Source organism: Uloborus diversus, chromosome 3, assembly GCF_026930045.1.
Source record: "Uloborus diversus isolate 005 chromosome 3, Udiv.v.3.1, whole genome shotgun sequence".
NCBI lineage: Eukaryota > Metazoa > Arthropoda > Arachnida > Araneae > Uloboridae > Uloborus > Uloborus diversus.
Window position 1 is genome coordinate 30,214,186 of NC_072733.1, and position 19,604 is coordinate 30,233,789.

At 32.8% G+C, this 19,604-nt stretch overlaps 1 protein-coding gene across 1 annotated transcript in view; it reads right to left on the minus strand.

Annotated features, from left to right (window-relative positions):
• LOC129218311 (exportin-7-like) overlaps nt 1-19,604 on the minus strand; it is a 223,957-nt gene that overhangs the window by 95,456 nt on the left and 108,897 nt on the right. The window contains exon 18 of the mRNA XM_054852545.1: nt 15,989-16,077. Within this exon, the coding sequence (XP_054708520.1) occupies nt 15,989-16,077 (89 nt within the window). The remainder of the gene's footprint in view (nt 1-15,988; nt 16,078-19,604) is intronic.

Here is a 19,604-nt window from a genome sequence, read left to right on the forward strand (position 1 = left end):
GGTAATACGAGATGTATCCATAACAAATAAGGGTAATTGATGCTGTAATGGAGATATGGTTGGAATGGCCAATTTAAGATTATATTTACAGCGTATACTGTTATAGTACTTATGGTATTATTATTGAAATTACTATGGTTACCATATTTCTTATCAATATGTCATCAAAATATAACCAAATAAAGAAATATCTTAACAAAATGCTTTTAAAAATATATCCTGTTGTGAAACATATGTTTTTTTTTTTGAATCAATGTTAAACATTTCTTTTTCAAATATATTCCGCCCCGAGAGATTTATCTTTATATGAGATGCTACACTCGAATTAAAACACGTTGGTTACCAGTGGTTTAAATAAAACAGAAAACATTATTGCAACTCAAATCTTTGTGCGAAATTTCAAATAATGTAAAGTTTTCTAGATTTTTTTTTTTTTTTGAGATACCTACTTTTGCAGCCTTAAGTTTCAAATTAATTACCTAATACATGCTAACTAACAAGTCAATCTAACTGGCATTTAATACATAAAAACACATAAGCAAATATATTTGAACACGTTACATTTTACGAGAAATATCTAATAGAAGTAAAGAAGCAGTCTCTGCATCTGTCATGCCATGATGCATGATTTTCTAATAATATGATAGTTGAATTTCTATATTATAAGTACATGTGAAAATTGTGAATTTTTTTTTTATGAAAGTAACTTTTTTTTTGTTTTCGCAACACTTCAATTTTTTTTTCTTTCTTTTCTTTTCTTTTTTTTGAAAAACGTAATGATAGGGACAACAAACTCATACACATTACAAAAGTTTATTTTTCCAATTTTACATACTGTCTTGTGTATCTCTGACAACTTTTTTTATCACTTTATGTAGTTTCCATTTTTATATTTCTTTTTGTAGGAAAATAGGTTGCAAATGCTGAATCTATACTGATTTTGTTTGAGGTAGGAATGACTGCTGTTTATGCTAAATAAAAACTGAAGGATTGTGTGTGTGGGGGGGGGGCTAAATTTTAAAATTATATCTTTGCTCCCTTGTAGGGGGAGCTTCCCCTCTGTCGGGCAATACCTAGAGCCCGCACTATTTTTGTACATCTTTTTCCGAACCATATAGAAAATTATAATACTAGTATGAATAAAATTATACAAAATTCCAGCGACCAAGTAACGAAATCAAATAGTGTGGTATAGGAACCTCTTTCTGCCTTGTCAGAGGAAAGATGACTTGAAAAATATCCTTACGGGGCCATACTAAGGCATGGGCACATGGGGCACAAACCGAGGGCCACAAAGTTGGGAAAGCAACAAACCTCTACTCAAAGTTAAAAAATAATAATAAGTAATTTGATATCGCACTTTAACAAGCTGTAAATACTAAATAATAAAAAAAATATCAATAAACAAATCGCATTCGCTAATTCCAAATCCAAAATATTTTATTATTTCATTATATTGTGTCAGATGTGAAGGGGTGGGGAGGGGGGAGCTCCCAATACAGCTCGTGCCTAGTGATTTCAAAAGCCATATGTTCGACCCTGGCACATAACTGTTCCTTCAGAAACGAAGACATTCATTGTCATTCTTATCTTATCCGTACTTATTATAATTCAATATTTGATACACCCTAGGCAATCAATCATCGTGAGAGAAAGAGCGAAATACCTGAATGGCGAAAATTGTGTAGCACTGTTTAGAACTAATGTTGGTTTTTTGCATTGTGTTGTATCTTATTGTTAATGAGTGGACTCCATTGGAGTTACAAATGTCATTCCAGTCTAAAACCTCAAGCGTTTTGAATGGCCCTATTTATAGAGGTTTTCCTTGAGGGGGGTGTCAAGAGAGGCAAAATAAACCCACGTTGTGATGTTTCTACTTTCCTATGTGAATTATCAGAAAGGATTTAGAGAAAAGTTGATAAAATGATAATTGAAGTGGTAACAGAAGAAGTTTGGTACAATTGAGATTGGTTTCCATGTGGAAAGAAGTACTATTATGTTTAGTTTAGGATTTTCAATCTGTTTGCTTTCTATTGTACCTTACATGCTTAGCATTTTAATCCTTTAGAGTTAAGAAGAATCTAGATCAGTTGAGGGTGAAAACCACAACAATCTGTAAATTTCAGTGTCAAGTGTAAAATGTGGCACTTCAAATAAAGCTTAAATTTTTCTTCCGAAAAAATATATTGTGCAGTCTAATTATAGGTTGTTTTCATGTTCAACTTGTAATCCAATTAGAACATGCTACAAAAATTTTAATTTAACTATTGGCAGCGGTATACATTTGGGATTAAATATTTTCTTATTGACACATTACTGTCTGATTTATATTGATACAGCATAAGTTACAAACCCTTCAATGTAATGGGTATTTTATGTGTTATGTTTCATAATAAGGAGTATATCTTGGAAAAAGGATGATGATTTGTTTATTTATTTTTTTTTTCAATTTTAATTTTTTTATTTCACTTGTTATTGCTGTCACGAATGTAAGCAGTTCGGTTTCTTATTTTTTGTAAATTCATTTTTCTCTTGAAAATTTATCTCTTGATTTTTTTTTGATTCATCAAATTAAGGTGAATGATGCAAATTTAACTGAAAATTTGAAGCTTTAGAAAGTTTTGTTTAACCTAAGTTAAAAGCAGGAAAGTTGAGAAAACTTGGAGTATATGGGGTTGGGGGGGGGGCACCCCTGTTTTTGTCGAAATAAAAGTAAAAATACTTCTTGTCCATTTGCCCCAGAAAAAAAAAATCAAGTAAGTGTCTGAAGCATCTTTTTTCGGCATAAATGCAGCTGTCCCATTCTTCCCGAAGTTTCACACTAGGTGCACAACTGATTTCAATTAATAATTTTCAATTACCCATTCAAATATAATCTATGACAAAGTCTATCTATACTATTAATTTCTGTAAGCGTCTGTCTGTTTGTAACCCTATGTTCTCTGGACTAGAATGCCTTGCAGCGCTGGGCATAGGCTATCCATGGGAAGCCTTTCCGCATTGTCTCATCCCTCTAAACCTACATCTTAAAGGGTCATTCTGACCTGAGAATGTCCGGAAATGTTATGACACTACTAAAATCAAAAATTTTATTCACCGCAGGTGGTATGAAGCCCCTGCTGGTGGGGTTGGAGATTAAAGTGAGCAGGGGGAATGGCTCCCTAGTATAATAATAATAGGGCACTTCCATGTGTGTCGTAGTGACATTTTTGATAAAAAATAAGTCTTATTGATTACAGTGAAATAATATTCATTAAAACTGACATTTTTTTCTTTTGAATTTCATAGTTAACAATGAAAATATAAAAAAATAAAATAGAAAGCATTATTTTTTTATTGATAAAATTACTGTACACTCTAACCTGATGTTGAAGGGATATGATAGGTTACAAAACCTTCAATGTAATTAGTATATTCCTATATGTTTCTTATTAAAGAGTTTTTCTTTAAAATATGATACCTGTTCCGCATTGTTTATTCGTGCTCGTATGTGCTACAGGACTGTTCATTTGTGCTTCCCCTACCCTCATAAAGGCACATGCAAACAATTGAATTTAAAAAAAAAATCTCAAAACATTCCATGATCCAAAAAAAAAAAAAAAACTATTCAATCATAGGAGCATTTTTGCGCTAAGAAATTGATAATATTTTTTGAAATATAAACTGATGAAATAAAAAGAAAAGAGTATCACAAAACGACTATTTTGTTAAGGAGCATATATTTTGTTAGTTAAATTTGGTTTGCTTTTTAGTTACATTAAAATTTCGCACACAATACGTGCATAAAAGTGGATGTCTGATCTCTTCACTGAAAACATTTGTAATTGAATACCAGTAAATAGTACAATAATTAAGTACATCAGGGCTGTATGTAAGAGGTGGATTTTTAAGGTTCAAACCCCCTCCAAAAATTTTAAAACTATTCCAAAAAATGCTTTTTATTACTTTTTTGCTAAAAAATTATTATTACTATTTATTTTATTCATTTATTTTTTTTCGCACTTTACTTGAAAAAAAAAAAAAAATTATTGAAAGAGTGAAAACTCACAACTTTATCTTCAGTATTTATTATTATCTATATTGTAATTATTGCGAACATTCCTTTCTACAAAAGATACAGCGAAGCAAATTTTCCTTCAAATTTTAAATACCTGATTCACGCTAACAAAAAACATAAAAATTCTTTAAATTTCAAAGTGCTTTTCTATTATTTAATGTATCTTATTCCTCAAAAAATATGACTTAAAGAAGCATCACCTCGAATGCGCGTATATAAGTGCACGCACCTAAGCTATTCTTTTGAGTTTTTATAAAGACATTGAATATTTTATCAGAAAAGAAGTTTAGTGAACGAGTCGGATTTCTTTCCTTCATTTACGAGATACGTCATTTTTTACATTAGTATGTTAATGACCTTAAGGCAGCATCTCTCCTTTAAGTAACCTATTGTAGCAAAAATCAATAAATAAACAAATGAAATCAAACTTCATTCACCATATAAATTTCCCGAGAAATCGGTTAAGTAAAATCTTCTCCGAAATAAATGCCTGATTACGGTCCTAAAGTATATATTAGAAGTACGTATCAGAATTATGAAAAGAAAAACCTACAATTTTAACTATAAAATCGTTATTTTAGAAAAAAAATTCATGAAATATTTTTTTGAAAAAATGTATAATAGTGGAACTGCTCAATTTCTTTTTGGGAATTTTTTCTAACTCCCAACAACTCCTCATCTGCCGTGTTTTACATCAAATATTTATCAGCTTATTATCGTCTGTAAAGTTCATATTTCTTTGCGTTAATTTAATATCGTCAGCGCTATCTACAAAGTCTCTCTCTCTCTCTCTCTTTTTTTTTGGAATTGTAACAACAAAAGAAATTAGATGGAATAGTGGAAATATTCTTATGGAATATAAAAATGTTGACAAAGTTTTTCTCGCCCGTTGTTGGCGAAAAATATATTACTTTTCATTTTAAAGTAAATAATTGTGCTTGATTAATTTTGTTTTAATTATTCAAAATTTTTCACAGAAAGAAAATTGCGAAGATTGACCAATATATTATTTGATTATCTGGGGAAATTATTCGATTAAGCGGGGATCCTTAACATTGCATCTATGTGGAAATATTTGATTCAGAAAAGCTTTATTCGTATAGGCGGTGAAAATTAATAGTTTCTGAACGGAAAAATATACTGAATTTACAAAAATATGGTTCAACAAAAAAATTATTATTACTATTATTGTTAATACTTTTCAAAATTGGCTATCTTTTCTTATCTAAAATAATTTATTTTGGAGAAAATTTAAGAATTCCAAAAGACCAATTCTTCATTGCAAGAAAATATAGCTACAGATAGAACTTTCACAACTCCACGTGGCTTCAATAAAGCGTTAGAAGGGAAAGGAATGTGGGCGGAACTGAAACTTCACTTGTCATGCTACAAAAAGGATTATCTCCTTTGGACTCAACCTTGTTTCGTCTTGTTTGGGGGAAGGGATTCCACAGGTGAAAGTACGTGGCCACCAGAATGGCACTGTGAACTGGGAAGCCCTGTGCTAAAAAAGCATTTTTTGGAATTTTCTATCCTCCTGGGCGGGTTAAAGCGCTTTATGTTGATTTCCTAAACCACATCTCATATAATACCACGTTTCACAGCAAAACATTTTTTATTATAGATGAAATATTTAAATTGTGTAAATTGAAAAACTGATTTGCTTCAAGAAAAGTTAACTGGAAAACTTTTTTACCTTGAACATAATAGTGATTTTCTATTTCTAATTATGTCACTCAAAATCAGTCATTTTCTCTGGATAGTTCTACTTGAAATTACCTTTCAGTATTTTTGCGCTTCCTTTCTAGAACTAAAAGGAGTTCTATATGAAGATAGGATCCTTTTCCATTTCTTTGTTACATTGTAATAAAATAAATCGTTTTCAGCAACATCTAGTATGTCCACTTGACGAATACGTACCTGTGTAGCTGCTTTCGTAGGTTAAGAAAGCACCGCCATGTGTTTTAGTGTCACGGCGTTCTGTTCCAAGTTTGAAGTTTTTCTGTACATCAAAAGTCATGGAGTATGTAAGGGTTGGTCAGCTCCAAATTCTTCACCTTTCAACACTTTCATTATTTTAAAATTTGCATTAGATTAAATTGCAGCTACAGTCCTAAAAGGTATTTTCTGAAAGTAATAACACTGGTGTCAGCAAGTATATAACTTTGAAATGCTTCTCTACTTCAAATTAATTAAAAAAAAAAAAAAAAGAGCTCATTACTTGTCCTTAGTATTTATGACTCATCACCAACTTTCTCATGTATTCAGAATTTTAAATGGAACGCTTTCCAAGAAAGGATAAGCTGAGCTGGAAGTCGATAGAAACTTTATGAAGCACAAAAGTATTGCTCGCTTTAAGCCGGGTTTGCTCGTTAAAAATGAGATATGTTCCATAGCATTGATGTATCAACTAAATCTTTCTTATTTGTTCACTTAATCAGAATTATTGTTAAATCAGGGCTCGTTATAAGCAAGTTCTATTGTACTAAAAAATAAATATTTGATTTTCATACATTTCTAGCAAGAACATTCTTGCTTCACTTAATCAGAATTATTGTTAAATCAGGGCTCGTTATAAGCAAGTTCTATTGTACTAAAAAATAAATATTTGATTTTCATATATTTCTAGCAAGAACATTCTTGCTTCATATCATATTTTTTAGTGAAAAAAAATGTGTTAAGAATTAATTATTTTTATTTTAAGGTCATATATCCCAAAAACCACATAATAGTTAAAATTTCTATTTTCAAAACAAGTCAAATCTGATATTTATTTCCTTATAAAAGTAGCATCAAGTTTCAGGAGTTTTGGGTCTACAAGAATAATCTGCTGAAACCAACAAAGTCAAATTTTTCAAATAAAATAAAATCCTTCCTATTGAAAGTTGAATGCTTTAATTACTTCAAACTGATGCTCATTGGCAAAAAAAATTCCATTTCTTCAAAAACATTACTCAGCATGTCCATTCACTAAAGATCTTCAATTCATTGCAATAAATTCTACACCCGAGATGAAACAATAACACATGTAAAGTTAAAAATTCAGGCTTTTTGACTTTCTCAAACTGTAAGTTTTACTATTTTTGTATCTTTATTTATTTTCAGTGTTTAATGTTTTTATTGATCGGGAAAAACATTTTATGGATTTTAAAACTGAATAAGTAAATAAATAATAATACTAATAATGAAATTAAATTCAATGTTCAATCTATAGCATTTGAAAGTAACTTCAAGGATGAGGGTTACAAAACTTTCCAAGTCAGCAATTATTAAAATGAAAAGTGATCACATCCCAAATTAAATTTTCAGATGAATAAAAGGATTGAATACAGAGATTCATACTTAAAAACTAAACACTAATTTTCTATGCAAAAGTGTTCTAAAATAGATAAATGATCGCTCTGAAGAACTATGATGATTGCTTGAGAAATAAAATAAAACTAACTGTCTCACATTGTTCAAGGATAAAATTATTTTTTATCATACTCCAATCCTGCCTTTTTCAAAAAGACCGAAATACTCTAAAGACAAAACTTGCACCTTTGAGTTACCTGTACAAAAATGTAGGAGCAGGTTTGTATTTTTTTACTGTGCATTTAATCAAAAAAAAAAAAAGAAAAGAAAAACTTTGCATTGAAATGTACTAAATACGAAAATTGAAAAAGATGCAGACAAAGAGAAAGATTTCAGAAGATATGCATTCCTTTGTTTGTGCACACATGTGAAAAGTAGGCATACTAAGTAAAAAAGCATTGATGTAATGAACAGCAATCTTTCAATAACTATACTAGTTTTCTTATTTTGTTTAAAATTCTTGATATATTTAAATGTTTACTTTGAGAAAAATAACCAATAATGCTGATTTTAAATGAATAAAAATTTAAATGAAAAATGCATACCATTTTGCTACAAAAATTGCAATATGGACTAGAAATTTTGGAAATGAACATTTTATACAAGGATGCAGCAGAAGAATATTTTTGTGTAATTTGACAGTTGTGGAAGTTAAACAACCTTATCTAGGAATTCCAGCACTTAATTTTTTATTTGCCTTGTTCATGAAATAATGGGCCTAAAAAACAGACTCTTTTAATTGAACTGTACAGTACAATCTCCAAAAAAATTAACAGCCTTTCATTTGAACAATACTTAGTACATACTTGCATATAAGTTGATCTTGTGTATAAGTTGACCCCCCTACTTTTAAGAGAAAAATCGGGGAATAATCGAAAACCCAGGTATAAGTTGAGTCTCTACTTTTGGAAAAAATGGGAGCTTTTTGCCAATAACTTTGAATCTTAACGTTATAAAAAGGAGGTAAATCAAATATAATGAACATAGTTAAAAAGCATCTGATTTTTATTCTTTTGCACTAAAAGGTTCACTTTTGCGATCACGATTTTTGTAAAGGGTTCGATTTTGCTGTTACGATTTTTTTACTGGTTGCTTTTATTTGATTTTATATCAAAAAAACTTTATGCTGTAGCTAAAAAATATTATTTTTAAAAAATGAGCAATAATTTGCGACTGTTGAGAAAATTCGCGAATACGGCAATCCTCACACTTTCATGTAGTGGGCAGTTTACTGTAATTATTTATTCTTTATTTCACAGTCAGACCATGTAAAATCATAGCAGAATATTTACATATTTACTCATTTAACATCTGCTTAAAAAGGGTGGACTAAAATCAGGAAAATGTTAACATTTTCAAGTGTTTTTTTTTTCAAAGCAAAAATTGGGGAAATTTTTCGGAAATTCTGCCCCGCATAGAAGTTGACCCCCTAACTTTAAGCCTCATTTTTCGTGATAAATTTTTTGACTTATATGAGAGTATATACGGTAATTCACAGTTCTCTTTCTCTTATTTAACTTCTTAATTATCATATTTTAAGATTTTTGTCTTTCGATATTATTCTCATTTTACACATTCAAAATAACATTTTAAAAATCTATTTTTACTTTAAAATGCCTTATAAGATTTTTGGTGTTCAGACTTTTTTAAAGATCAATTTTTTGACATTATGTCATGTTTATTTAATTTAATTTTTTTGTCATAAAATAAAATTGGACTATTTAACTTTGTAACACGTTAAAATCAAATCTGCAACTTTTGGAATGGAAAACAGATGTCTTACTACTAGGTTACCCAGAAAAAGCATACAAAATGAACTATAATTGCTAAAATTTAAACCAAAATAAAATATTTGTTTAAATTTTTATAGACATATTTTCTTACTGTTTGGTAATTTTAGTTACTTTTTTGTAAAAGAATATTCCGATCTATGAAACATTTTCAATGTACGTGCGCAACTGTTCTAAAGCTATCACCTCTAATTAAAAAAAAGACATCCTTCAAATGAACAAGTTCAATGTATGGGTTAAAAAAATTAAACCTCCTTTAATGAATGGAAAAAGAACAAAATTGACCATCTCTAATTTTCATCAACTACCTGATTATTCTACATTCAAAGAAAAAGCAGTATCTTACAATTTCTGCTTATTTTAAAAAGCATTATCCTGTTTCAAAAAGAGTGAAAGTTACAAATAGTCATCTTCCACAGAACCACTTAATGGTGCAGAGCTTAGTTTTTGAGATGAAGCAATGAATGATAAGGATTCTCAAAGAGAATAAATCGTTGAATTTTTTTTCTCTTACCCTCCATTTAGCTTCCCTAAAATCATATTAGAAGTATGAAATGTAGATCAGCCCTTAAACTAGATTCCTTTCAAATTGGAACTGTAACAGTTCCAGTCGCTGTGGTTGTTTTCTGATGATTTCTGTTTGAGGATGATGATAACAGGAAGTATTTAGAAAATGAAAGCCTTATCATAAGATGAACTATCCTTGCAGCAACAATTGTTTTTTTCCATTGTTTCTCTGTTGAAAGAGTGACTGAACACCTGAGGACAGAAGGGTATGTTTTGCTAGGCTTTCATTTGCTCCTATAGAAGTAGAAAGCTGCAGTTGGAAAAAAAAAAAAGAATCCAGGAGAAACAAGAAAAACACACCATTTATACCCTTTCCTGATTTTTTTTCTACAAATGTGATCATTCAGTACTTGGCAGCGCTGCTTTTAACAGGCCATTTAAGATTGTTAGGAAGTTTTGTCATTCAGAGGTACTTGTTGATACTGTTATGAGTCCAGCCACTTCAAGAAATTCTTTAATGACGAGACAGTTCTTGAGAAAACACAGGAGATTTATCTACAACTATGTACAAGAAATATCGTTAGCAACTGCTAAATTAAGCATAGCAATTAGGCAAAAATCAATTAATACCGTAAACTCAACGGTCACACACGTATTTACTTCAAAATACGCAAAAACACAGCGCAAAGGTCTATACACAAAGAGCTAAATACAAGCTCTCCAGGGCACGGCTGATACGATTTACAAGCAAAACTAACCCTCAGTCAAATGCTACACGGCTTTTGTAGTCAGCAAAGAAATATCCAGAAAATCCTATTTCGTTCTACCAGTTTCTCGTATTTTCTTTTTATTCCATTCACAAATCTTATCATTCAGAAATGGAGGGACCATATACTTCATTTGAATGTAAAGGGGTTGTACATTAGGGTGGAGTGAAAAACTTAAAATTGGAGAAAAGCTAAGTAATAGTGCAGAAAAGTTGTGTTTTATACAGATATTTAGTCATGTAAAAGCATTTTTAAAACAAAAAATATCTTGAGGGTTCGCTTTTGCTTTGAAATTGACCATTATTGCATCAAAACTGACAAAAGTTAGAAAAATTTCCTCAAAAATCAAATTTTTTTAAAAGCTAAGCAATAGTGCGGAAAAGTTGCCTTTTGTATAGATATTTTGTCATGCAAAAACAGTTTCATGACAAATAATATCTTGAGGATCCGCTCGCATCTTGAAATTGATCATTATTTCATCTAAACTGACAAAAGTTGTAATAGTTTCATAAAAAATCAAAATTTGATTAAAGCTAAGTAATAGTGCTGAAAAGTTTCCTCTTGTATAGATATTTTGTCATGCAAAAGTATTTTTATAACAAAAAATATTTTGAGGGTCAACTCGGACCTTGAAATTGACCATCATTGCATCAAAACTGATACAAATTCTAATGATTCCATTAAAGCCAAAAATTTTCCAATATGATGAAAAAGCACTTCAAAGTTGACCGTTTGTGTAAATTACATACCAAACTCAAATATTTAAATAATAAAATATACTAAATATCATTTACCTTAAAAGCACCCAATATCGATTTAAACTTAAGTAACATTACAATACTTAGCACACCGAGAAAAATATATTAAAAGTTATTCCTTTAAAAAGATTAGCTTTAATATGCATCAATTATTATTTATATAAAACTAAAAATTATAAAAAACTAACAAGTAAAAGCATTTTTGACGAAAAGATTCTCTGCTTGACAAATGTGACTTTGCACCAAAATGTGATTTTTACATATGATACATTACAAAATTTAAACATAAAAGTATGAAATTATCAATCCAACTTTTTACAGTCACAGAAATTATACAGCAAAACTAAAGAAGTTACTAAGTGAATTCTCAAATTGTTGTTCCTTCAAATTCAAACTATAATCCGCACACTACAAACAATGACGCATAGTTTGGCGGAAAAGTTGGCTTGGAGATCAGTTTTATGAATGACAATATTCAGACTTAGTGTTATATTGCGGCATAAGTTTTCTGGATTCTAATCTTACTCTAATTAATCCTTCTCTCTTGCTTACACCACAAACCGTAGATGATGCTTCTGTGACTAATTTAACGCATCGTTCCACTGCTTGAGTGTGACATGGGAGGCTACGGAAATCAAACAATTCAGAAGGTACGCCATCAAGCACCATTTCTTTCAAATCCTTATCTAGAATTCCACTTGTAAGTGGCGGCTCCGTGTGTTCCCAATTTTGCCGATCGATGAGTTCATGGTAGTCTTTAGCATCAAAATTAAACTCTGGAATTGTAAATTTTTGCAATTCAATCGGTGTCATAGATCTTGCATTCATAATTCGACGCAAACCAAGTTCTCTGACACAGTGTCGATCAGCTGTGATCATCGCTATCAATATGTTTTCCGGATTCCCAAAGTAACCATTGCGCTGAATCATAGGATCAATTACAGCTTTTAATTCAGAAGACAGATAACGTGATTTTTTGATTGTTTCAAAGAGGTTTTTAGAACCATCTTTGCAAGAGTGGTTAATCTTAATGGTAAACCACATTGGTGCATACACTTTCATAACATATTCTGCTAATGTGTATAAGTTCTGCGACGGACTGTCAGTTGTCATGTACAGCCGTAAAATTCTATTTGCCGTCGTCAACCACCGTGAGTGTACTAATGTTCCAGGTTCTCGTTTAGACAAATTTTCAGAGCACTGACCGCTAGCTACAGCTTTACAAACATCAAATAAGTACTGTTGATCAGTGCTCAACTCATTTCTATTTATAATCAGAAGATTAACCTGAATCGGTTGAAACGTTACAACTGGCAACTGTTCACATCCATCCAATGCTTTACCAATGATTCCACAGAATGCGTGTGGACCTTCTGTTTTACCATCTAAGTGTTTCAAAAGATGTCGTAAGGGAAGTTCGTTAGAATGAAGTTAGCATACTAACCATTGCAACGGTTTCTAGAAATGAACTTCGAGAAGCCGTATTACACCTCCCTTTCTTCCAGTATTTACGTTGGTTCCATCACATCCAACAGCTACACAATTATCAAATAAAATGTTATTGCTTGTTATATAGTCAGTTATACTTCTGGTGATGTTTATTGCTGTGCCACTGGCTGGAGTCACATGACTAAGGTACTTAGATCCAGGTTCTTGAAGCAAAGTAACATGCTCTTCAACTACTGTTTTATGGTAATTTTTGCCATCTAAGTCTGCAAGTTGTAACTTTTTATCCTTTCTGCTATCAAAATACAAAGCACGAAGACTTCTTGAAGTTTCCGTCTCTTGTACCAGTACCTTTCTCCTTTTCTTCTGTTTCTCTCGAATGATTTTGCTGCGATCAATCACCCATGAAGAATCTTGTTCTGTAATCAAACCCACATCTTGAAGCACAGCACTTGCTATTGATGCCGCAGCTCTATCTGAAACACCGTATCGGTCACATTCCCTTGCCAATGTTGGTAAAGGAACTCGCATTTGTTGAGAGTTGGGTGGTAGCTTCGTGGAACATGGTATCTCCTTTACTTTTGCTCTAAAATTTGAAGTAGAAGCCTGGAAAATTTCGTCATTTATGTCCATTTCTAATGAACTTCATTCTAAAATCATAGGTGTTTCACTTTCAGTTTGTTTTGCAACTTTAAAAAAGCGAGCATTGTCTTTTGATTTTCTCTCTGCTTTCCGTCGAAGTCTTTTTGTTGCAGTTAAGTCAACAGAACTTATGATCATTTTTCTAACAGTTCTCTGGTCATGAAGAAACGCCTGTTCTTCCACAGGAACTTTGCGGGACTTTTCACAACTACAAGAGGAAAATTTACATTTACAAGACGAGATATCAAACAATTTTTGTTTTGCATCCTCAGCAAATGCTTTTATTTTGACCAGATGTCGTTCAATTTTTTGTTTTCGTATAGATTTTAATAATTCTTTGTACTTGGTATTGTATGAACGAATGAGTTGAAGAACACGAGTGTGAGTAACTATAGGTATTAAGGATTTCTTCCACAGTTCTTCGATTTGTAAAGCTACTGCCTCTGAGACTTCAGCTACTGTTGGTTCTTTCGTTATTTCATCTGTCTTTAAATGGTTCCTAACATACAAATAGTATTTCATCATGTCTTCATACGTGGGCAAAACTAGCTTACTCAACTCTTTGGGTGTTCCAAACACAGGACACTTTGATTTAGTTCTCGTTTTAATTTTGCTACTAGTAGCCATTTTCCTTACAACTCGACTAACAAATCGACACTCAACTGCTCACATACTCATTCGAGAAAAACAAATGTTCGACTATGTAGGCAAGGCATAATCTCAGCTAAGCAATGTGATTGCTTATTTTTTCTCAGATGACATGCGAAACAGGTGCCACATGGCTTTGGACGAATTCATTCCTCAAGCTAAGAATGAGAGGGAGGCGAAGTACCCTATACGCAGAGACTAAAAGTAAACGCTTTCAAGGGCCTACCTTGAAGTAAATAAATAGGCAAGATAAAAGTGTTTTCCCTCATATAGTGATATTGGAATTCTTCCATGACATTTACAGTTGACTTACGGAAAAGAGAAATGGCTTATAAAAACTGTAGTTAAAAAAGTAAGATTTTTCAAGAAAAAAAAGTAAAAGCAGATATTTAAAATGAAATCTAGGATATAAATATATGAATTCTAAGTTTATAGTATCAAATAACAATTTTTTAACTTATTAAATTAAGTACAGAAAAAACGAAGTTGCGATTAATTCACTACAAAACAAAAGCAAGTATTTGAAATGCAAGGTCAAAGCGACCCACAGAACTAAAAAGTAAAATTAAAATAATTTTACCCTATTCTTTATGATACCCAGTCACAATTCTTTCCCTCCACCAAAAATTGAGCATCTAAAATAAAAATTACTTGCATTAAAAGTGGAATTTTAGGAAAAAAGTGTAAATTTTGTAAACTTCAAGGTTAAAGCGGACCCTCAAGATGAAAAGGTAGAGCAAAAATATTTTCTTTGTGGAACCAAACCACAACTTTTCCGCGCTATTAGAAGTTGAATTTTGGGAAAAAAAATTTTTGCCTATACTTTCACTTCACCCTATTGTACGTACATTACAAGAAGCTATTTACAGGTAACATTACTAAAATAATTTTAAATGAAAAATAATGGAATAAAAGTCAAATTAGCCAGATTACAACAAATTGATCATAAAAATAATCACTACTTACAAAATTTGTAACAGTACTATTTCTACGGTAATCAGACTATACTAAAAGACAGTGAACACTTTATTAAGATTAGTACTACTCCAAGGTGTCATTTTAAACAGGAGCATGCACGAGGTGGGGAGAAAAGGGACACCTGTTTGCCCGGGCTCGAGCCTGAAGAGGGCTCTACATTCATTAAAATAGGCGTGAAATATAAAGTTAAACAATATAGAGAGGGGCCTGAAAAAGTCATTAATGATGATTCTGTCTACTAATAACTTTCAAAATTTCTGTGCACACCTCTGCGTTTAAGGGAGGTTTCACAACAATGAGAGAACAAAAAGTTGAATTGTAAGTACAATGAAATCATGTTACAACGATCTTCAAAGGACCACAAATTTTATTCGTTTGGAATTTCGGTTCAACGGGAATTTCGTTTTAATGGAATCCAATTAATGTAATGGCAGTTAATTTGGGACTAAAAAGTCATTTTATTGAAATGGAAATTTAGTTGTACTGGTATTCATTGTAACAGGATTTCACTGCAGCATTTTTTTCTCTGTTCAGTCACATTCTATCTGCTCCAGGAAATCAAAATAACAGGCAATTTGATTAACAGTAGAAGCTGCAAACTTAAAATTTTAAAGAAAAAATTGCATGAGAATACAACCAAATCTTTAAAATCTAAACGGTGAAGTTACATTGAGGGAGTTTTATACTTGGGACTATAATGAACATCTAATCATTTATAAACAATAAGCATGAAATTATGCAATAAATAAATTTTGCACTGCAATGAAATATGATTTATAAAAAATTTTCAACTAGCAAAATCTATCCAAAATTTCTATCAATCCTAGAACCCATGTTGAAAGCCTTTGGCTAAAAATAGAATCCAACTTTTTTACCTTTTAGACCCAATGAATACTGACTTACATATTCATATGTATAAAGAATAAAAAAGAACTACATGTCTGAAAATAAAAATATATTTTAAAGTATTTTTAAATAAGTTTTCATAAAATTGCCCTGTTTTTAAATATTTTCATGCTTTTCATCTTAATGAAAGGATACATCCAATCAAATAACATCATATAACTGATTTTTGAGTTGAATGCAAATGCCAATCCTCGTAAATCTCTTCCAAGACCAATCAATTGCTTCTAAAAAAGATAAATTAAGAAAATAATAAACACAAAATATGTGCATAGGTATAATAGTCAATAATGCTTTACACACCAACATTGTATCAAAAGATAGTGTCTGAGCCAATATGCAAATGCGCTGTCCGCAGAGGGCAGCACAGGTGACTGTGGACATAAAACAGCTAAACTCCGTGAGAATGAGCGGCTTCCTACCTGATGTATCTTAACAGCTTTCGGATACTCGTCTATTACATTGCATGTCGCAGAACTTTTATAAAACCAAGAAGGGTTTTAATTTTATTTATAATGTTATTTTAATTTACTGTATATACGTAAAGTCAAATATAATAGTTTTAAGTAAATTATAGTTTTCTTGCCTATATTCGTACAAATCATTACAAGAGCAAACATTTGGAGGCACCAGGCGAGATCATATGGATTCTACTCAAGGATTCAGCATTTAAAGAATTCAAAGATAAGTATATCTATTCATTCAAATAGTTTAACTTTGGTTACCATTCGTCATTTAAAATGACCAGCAATAGTGCTGAAGATAAAACTTCACAAATTCAACACGGCACTGATGAAAAAGCCGTTAAAATGCTTCACGGATGGGCCAAAGCAGCTCTAACTAGAATTAGTAATTTCATTAATGATGAAGGACAAATATTTCATAAATTTGATTTAAAAAACAAACTTGAAAAATTGGACTCTATATTCATTGAATTTAACAAAGCTGATTCTGAATTGCCGGAAGAACTTTCGAAAATCGAACAGTTCGAAGAAACGTACTATGCAACCAAAGTCAAGCTACAAGAAGCTCTTGAAAATTTGTCTATGAATTTAAATCAAGTGCAAATTGAAAATAATGATTGTATGCCTATAGGTAATTCAATAAGTAATAACTTTAAGCTACCCAAGTTAAACATTGAATCTTTTACTGGTCAATATCAAGACTGGCCTTCATTCAAAGACTTGTATCTTTCATTAGTGCATAAAAATAATAGGCTTTCAAACATTCAAAAATTTCAATATCTTAAAGGGCTTTTGTGTTTTGAACCAGCGAATATAATCAAGCATATTCCTATATCGGAAACAGGTTATACTGAAGCTTGGGATAAACTGTTAGCTCGCTATGATAATAAGAAACAAATAATTTCTTCCTTAAATATAACCTTCATGGATCAATCAGATATTGTTAACGCTAATTGTGCTAATTTGCGCAATCTCACTGATACTTCGGACGAAGTGATCAGGGGTTTAAAATCTATAGATTCTAAAGCAGATTCTAGAGATATTTGGCTTATTTATATTTTATTACAAAAATTGGATAGCAAGACACGGGAAGAATGGGCGAAACATACAACTAAGGAAGAATTTCCTACCTTTGAAATGTTTCCGGAATCTCTAAATAATAAATGTGTATCTTTAGAATTATGCAATTCAAACGAACGCAATGAAATTAGAAATTCATCCAGAAGTAATAAAAATAGTGCAGGTAATAGGTGTATTAAATGTAAAGACACTTCTCATTATTTCTCAAAATGTCCGAAATTTAAAGAAATGAGTGTAAAAGAATGCAAGCAATTCGTGAATAAATTCAAATTGTGCTTTAATTGTCTATCTAACAAGCATTCGGATATTCAATCATGCAATTCTTCTTATTCATGTCATTCTTGCAAATGCAAACATCATTCACTTCTGCATGAAAATTATGAGCAAAAGAATGTTTTCTCGAATGCATTTCTTTCGAAAGGTTCAAGTCAAAACTTCCCGCAAATAAACTCTAGTGTACAACAAACTGATAGCCCAACATGAAACGAAAAAAGCGTATCTGTGAATGCCGTTAGAGCTGCATTTGCGTTATTACCTACAGCTTGTGTTTTTGTCAAAGATGCTAGCGGGGGGACCAGAACCATAAGAATTTTGTGTGACTGAGGAAGCATGACAACGCTCATATGAAACTCCTGTTTAAATTCTTTGGGATTAAAAAGAAAGAATGCACGTTTCCCCATCACTGGTCTTGCAGGTTCCAGAATTGGTTTACAGTAATTTCCGGAAGAAACGCCGCGGCGCATACGTGTTTAAAAGTAAAATTTTATTCAGCTGCGGCGCTTGTAGCGATGCGGCCTTTACGAGCGAAAACAAATTTTTCGAGCCGCGAGTCCGAACAAGCAAGCACAGGAGGGAAAAAAAAAAAGATTTCCTCCGTGCGAAGGGAAAAGGTTTCCTCCACTCTCCACTTTTAATGTTCTCCTCCAACTCATTCCGTGAAATAGACCTGTCCACACCCCACCTGTTCAACGAAATGGATTCATCCACACCTGTTTCGGCGGTGGCGTGCTAGGAGAAAGCGCGCGACGTCATTTGCATTCGTTCTTTCTCGTTACTTGTTGCGCTAAATCTTCGATCTTTCTTTGCTCTCGTTCGTTCGATTTTTTTCTTAACGATGGCTCCTAAGTGAAATCGCAGCTACACTGCCGGCTTCAAATTGACAGTGATAAATAGAGCTGCAGAAATTGGTAATCGGGCGGCTGGAAGAGAATTCGAAGTCGACGAAAGATGTGTTCGTCGCTGGCGTTCCGAAAAGGACAATTTGGAAAACATGCGTAAGACGAAGCGTGCTAGACGAAGTGGCACGGTGAAATGGCCCCAGCTTGAGACCCAACTTGCGGCGTGGATAAAGGAACAGCGGGAAAAAGGCGTGCCAGTGTCCACCATTAAAATTCGGCTGCAAGCCAAGAAAATGGCTCAGTTGATGAGCTTTGACGACTTCAAAGGCGGGCCATGCTGGTGTTATCGCTTCATGGCCCGTCACAAAATCTCGGTTCGTTGCAAAACGACTATAAGCCAACAGTTGCCTAAGGACTGGGAAGAAAAAAAAACTGCCTTCCTGGACTTTGTTAAGGAAGCAATCGCGGCTGGGAAGTTCAACCATTCCCAAATCATCAACATGGATGAAACACCGCTCACCTTTGACTGCCCGGCAAACCGAACCGTGGACCAGACCGGCGTGAAAAGTGTATCCATCACCACGACCGGCCATGAGAAAACATCGCTCACCTGCGTGTTGGCTTGCGCCGCGGACGGAACGAAGCTAAATCCTCTGCTGATCTTCAAAAGAAAAACGCTTCCGAAAGGGAATTTCCCGAGTGACATAATCATCTCCGCGAACGAGAAAGGATGGATGAACGAGGCGGTGATGATGGAGTGGCTAGAGACTGTTTGGCGGCGCCGGAAAGGAGCCTTTTTCCAGCCCAAAGGACTTCTTGTGATGGACAGTATGCGTTCCCACCTGCTAGATAGTGTGAAACTAAAGTGCAAAGCTCTATCGGCCACATTGGCCGTAATTCCTGGCGGCATGACAAAAGTTTTACAGCCGTTGGACTTATCCGTAAACAAGGCGTTCAAGGCGGAAATGCGACGACAGTGGGAGGAATGGATGACTGAGGGTCTGCATTCCTTCACCAAAGGAGGGAAAATGCGCCGAGCCACGTACGAAGAAGTCGCTAAATGGGTGTCAACTGCGTGGAACTGTGTAACAA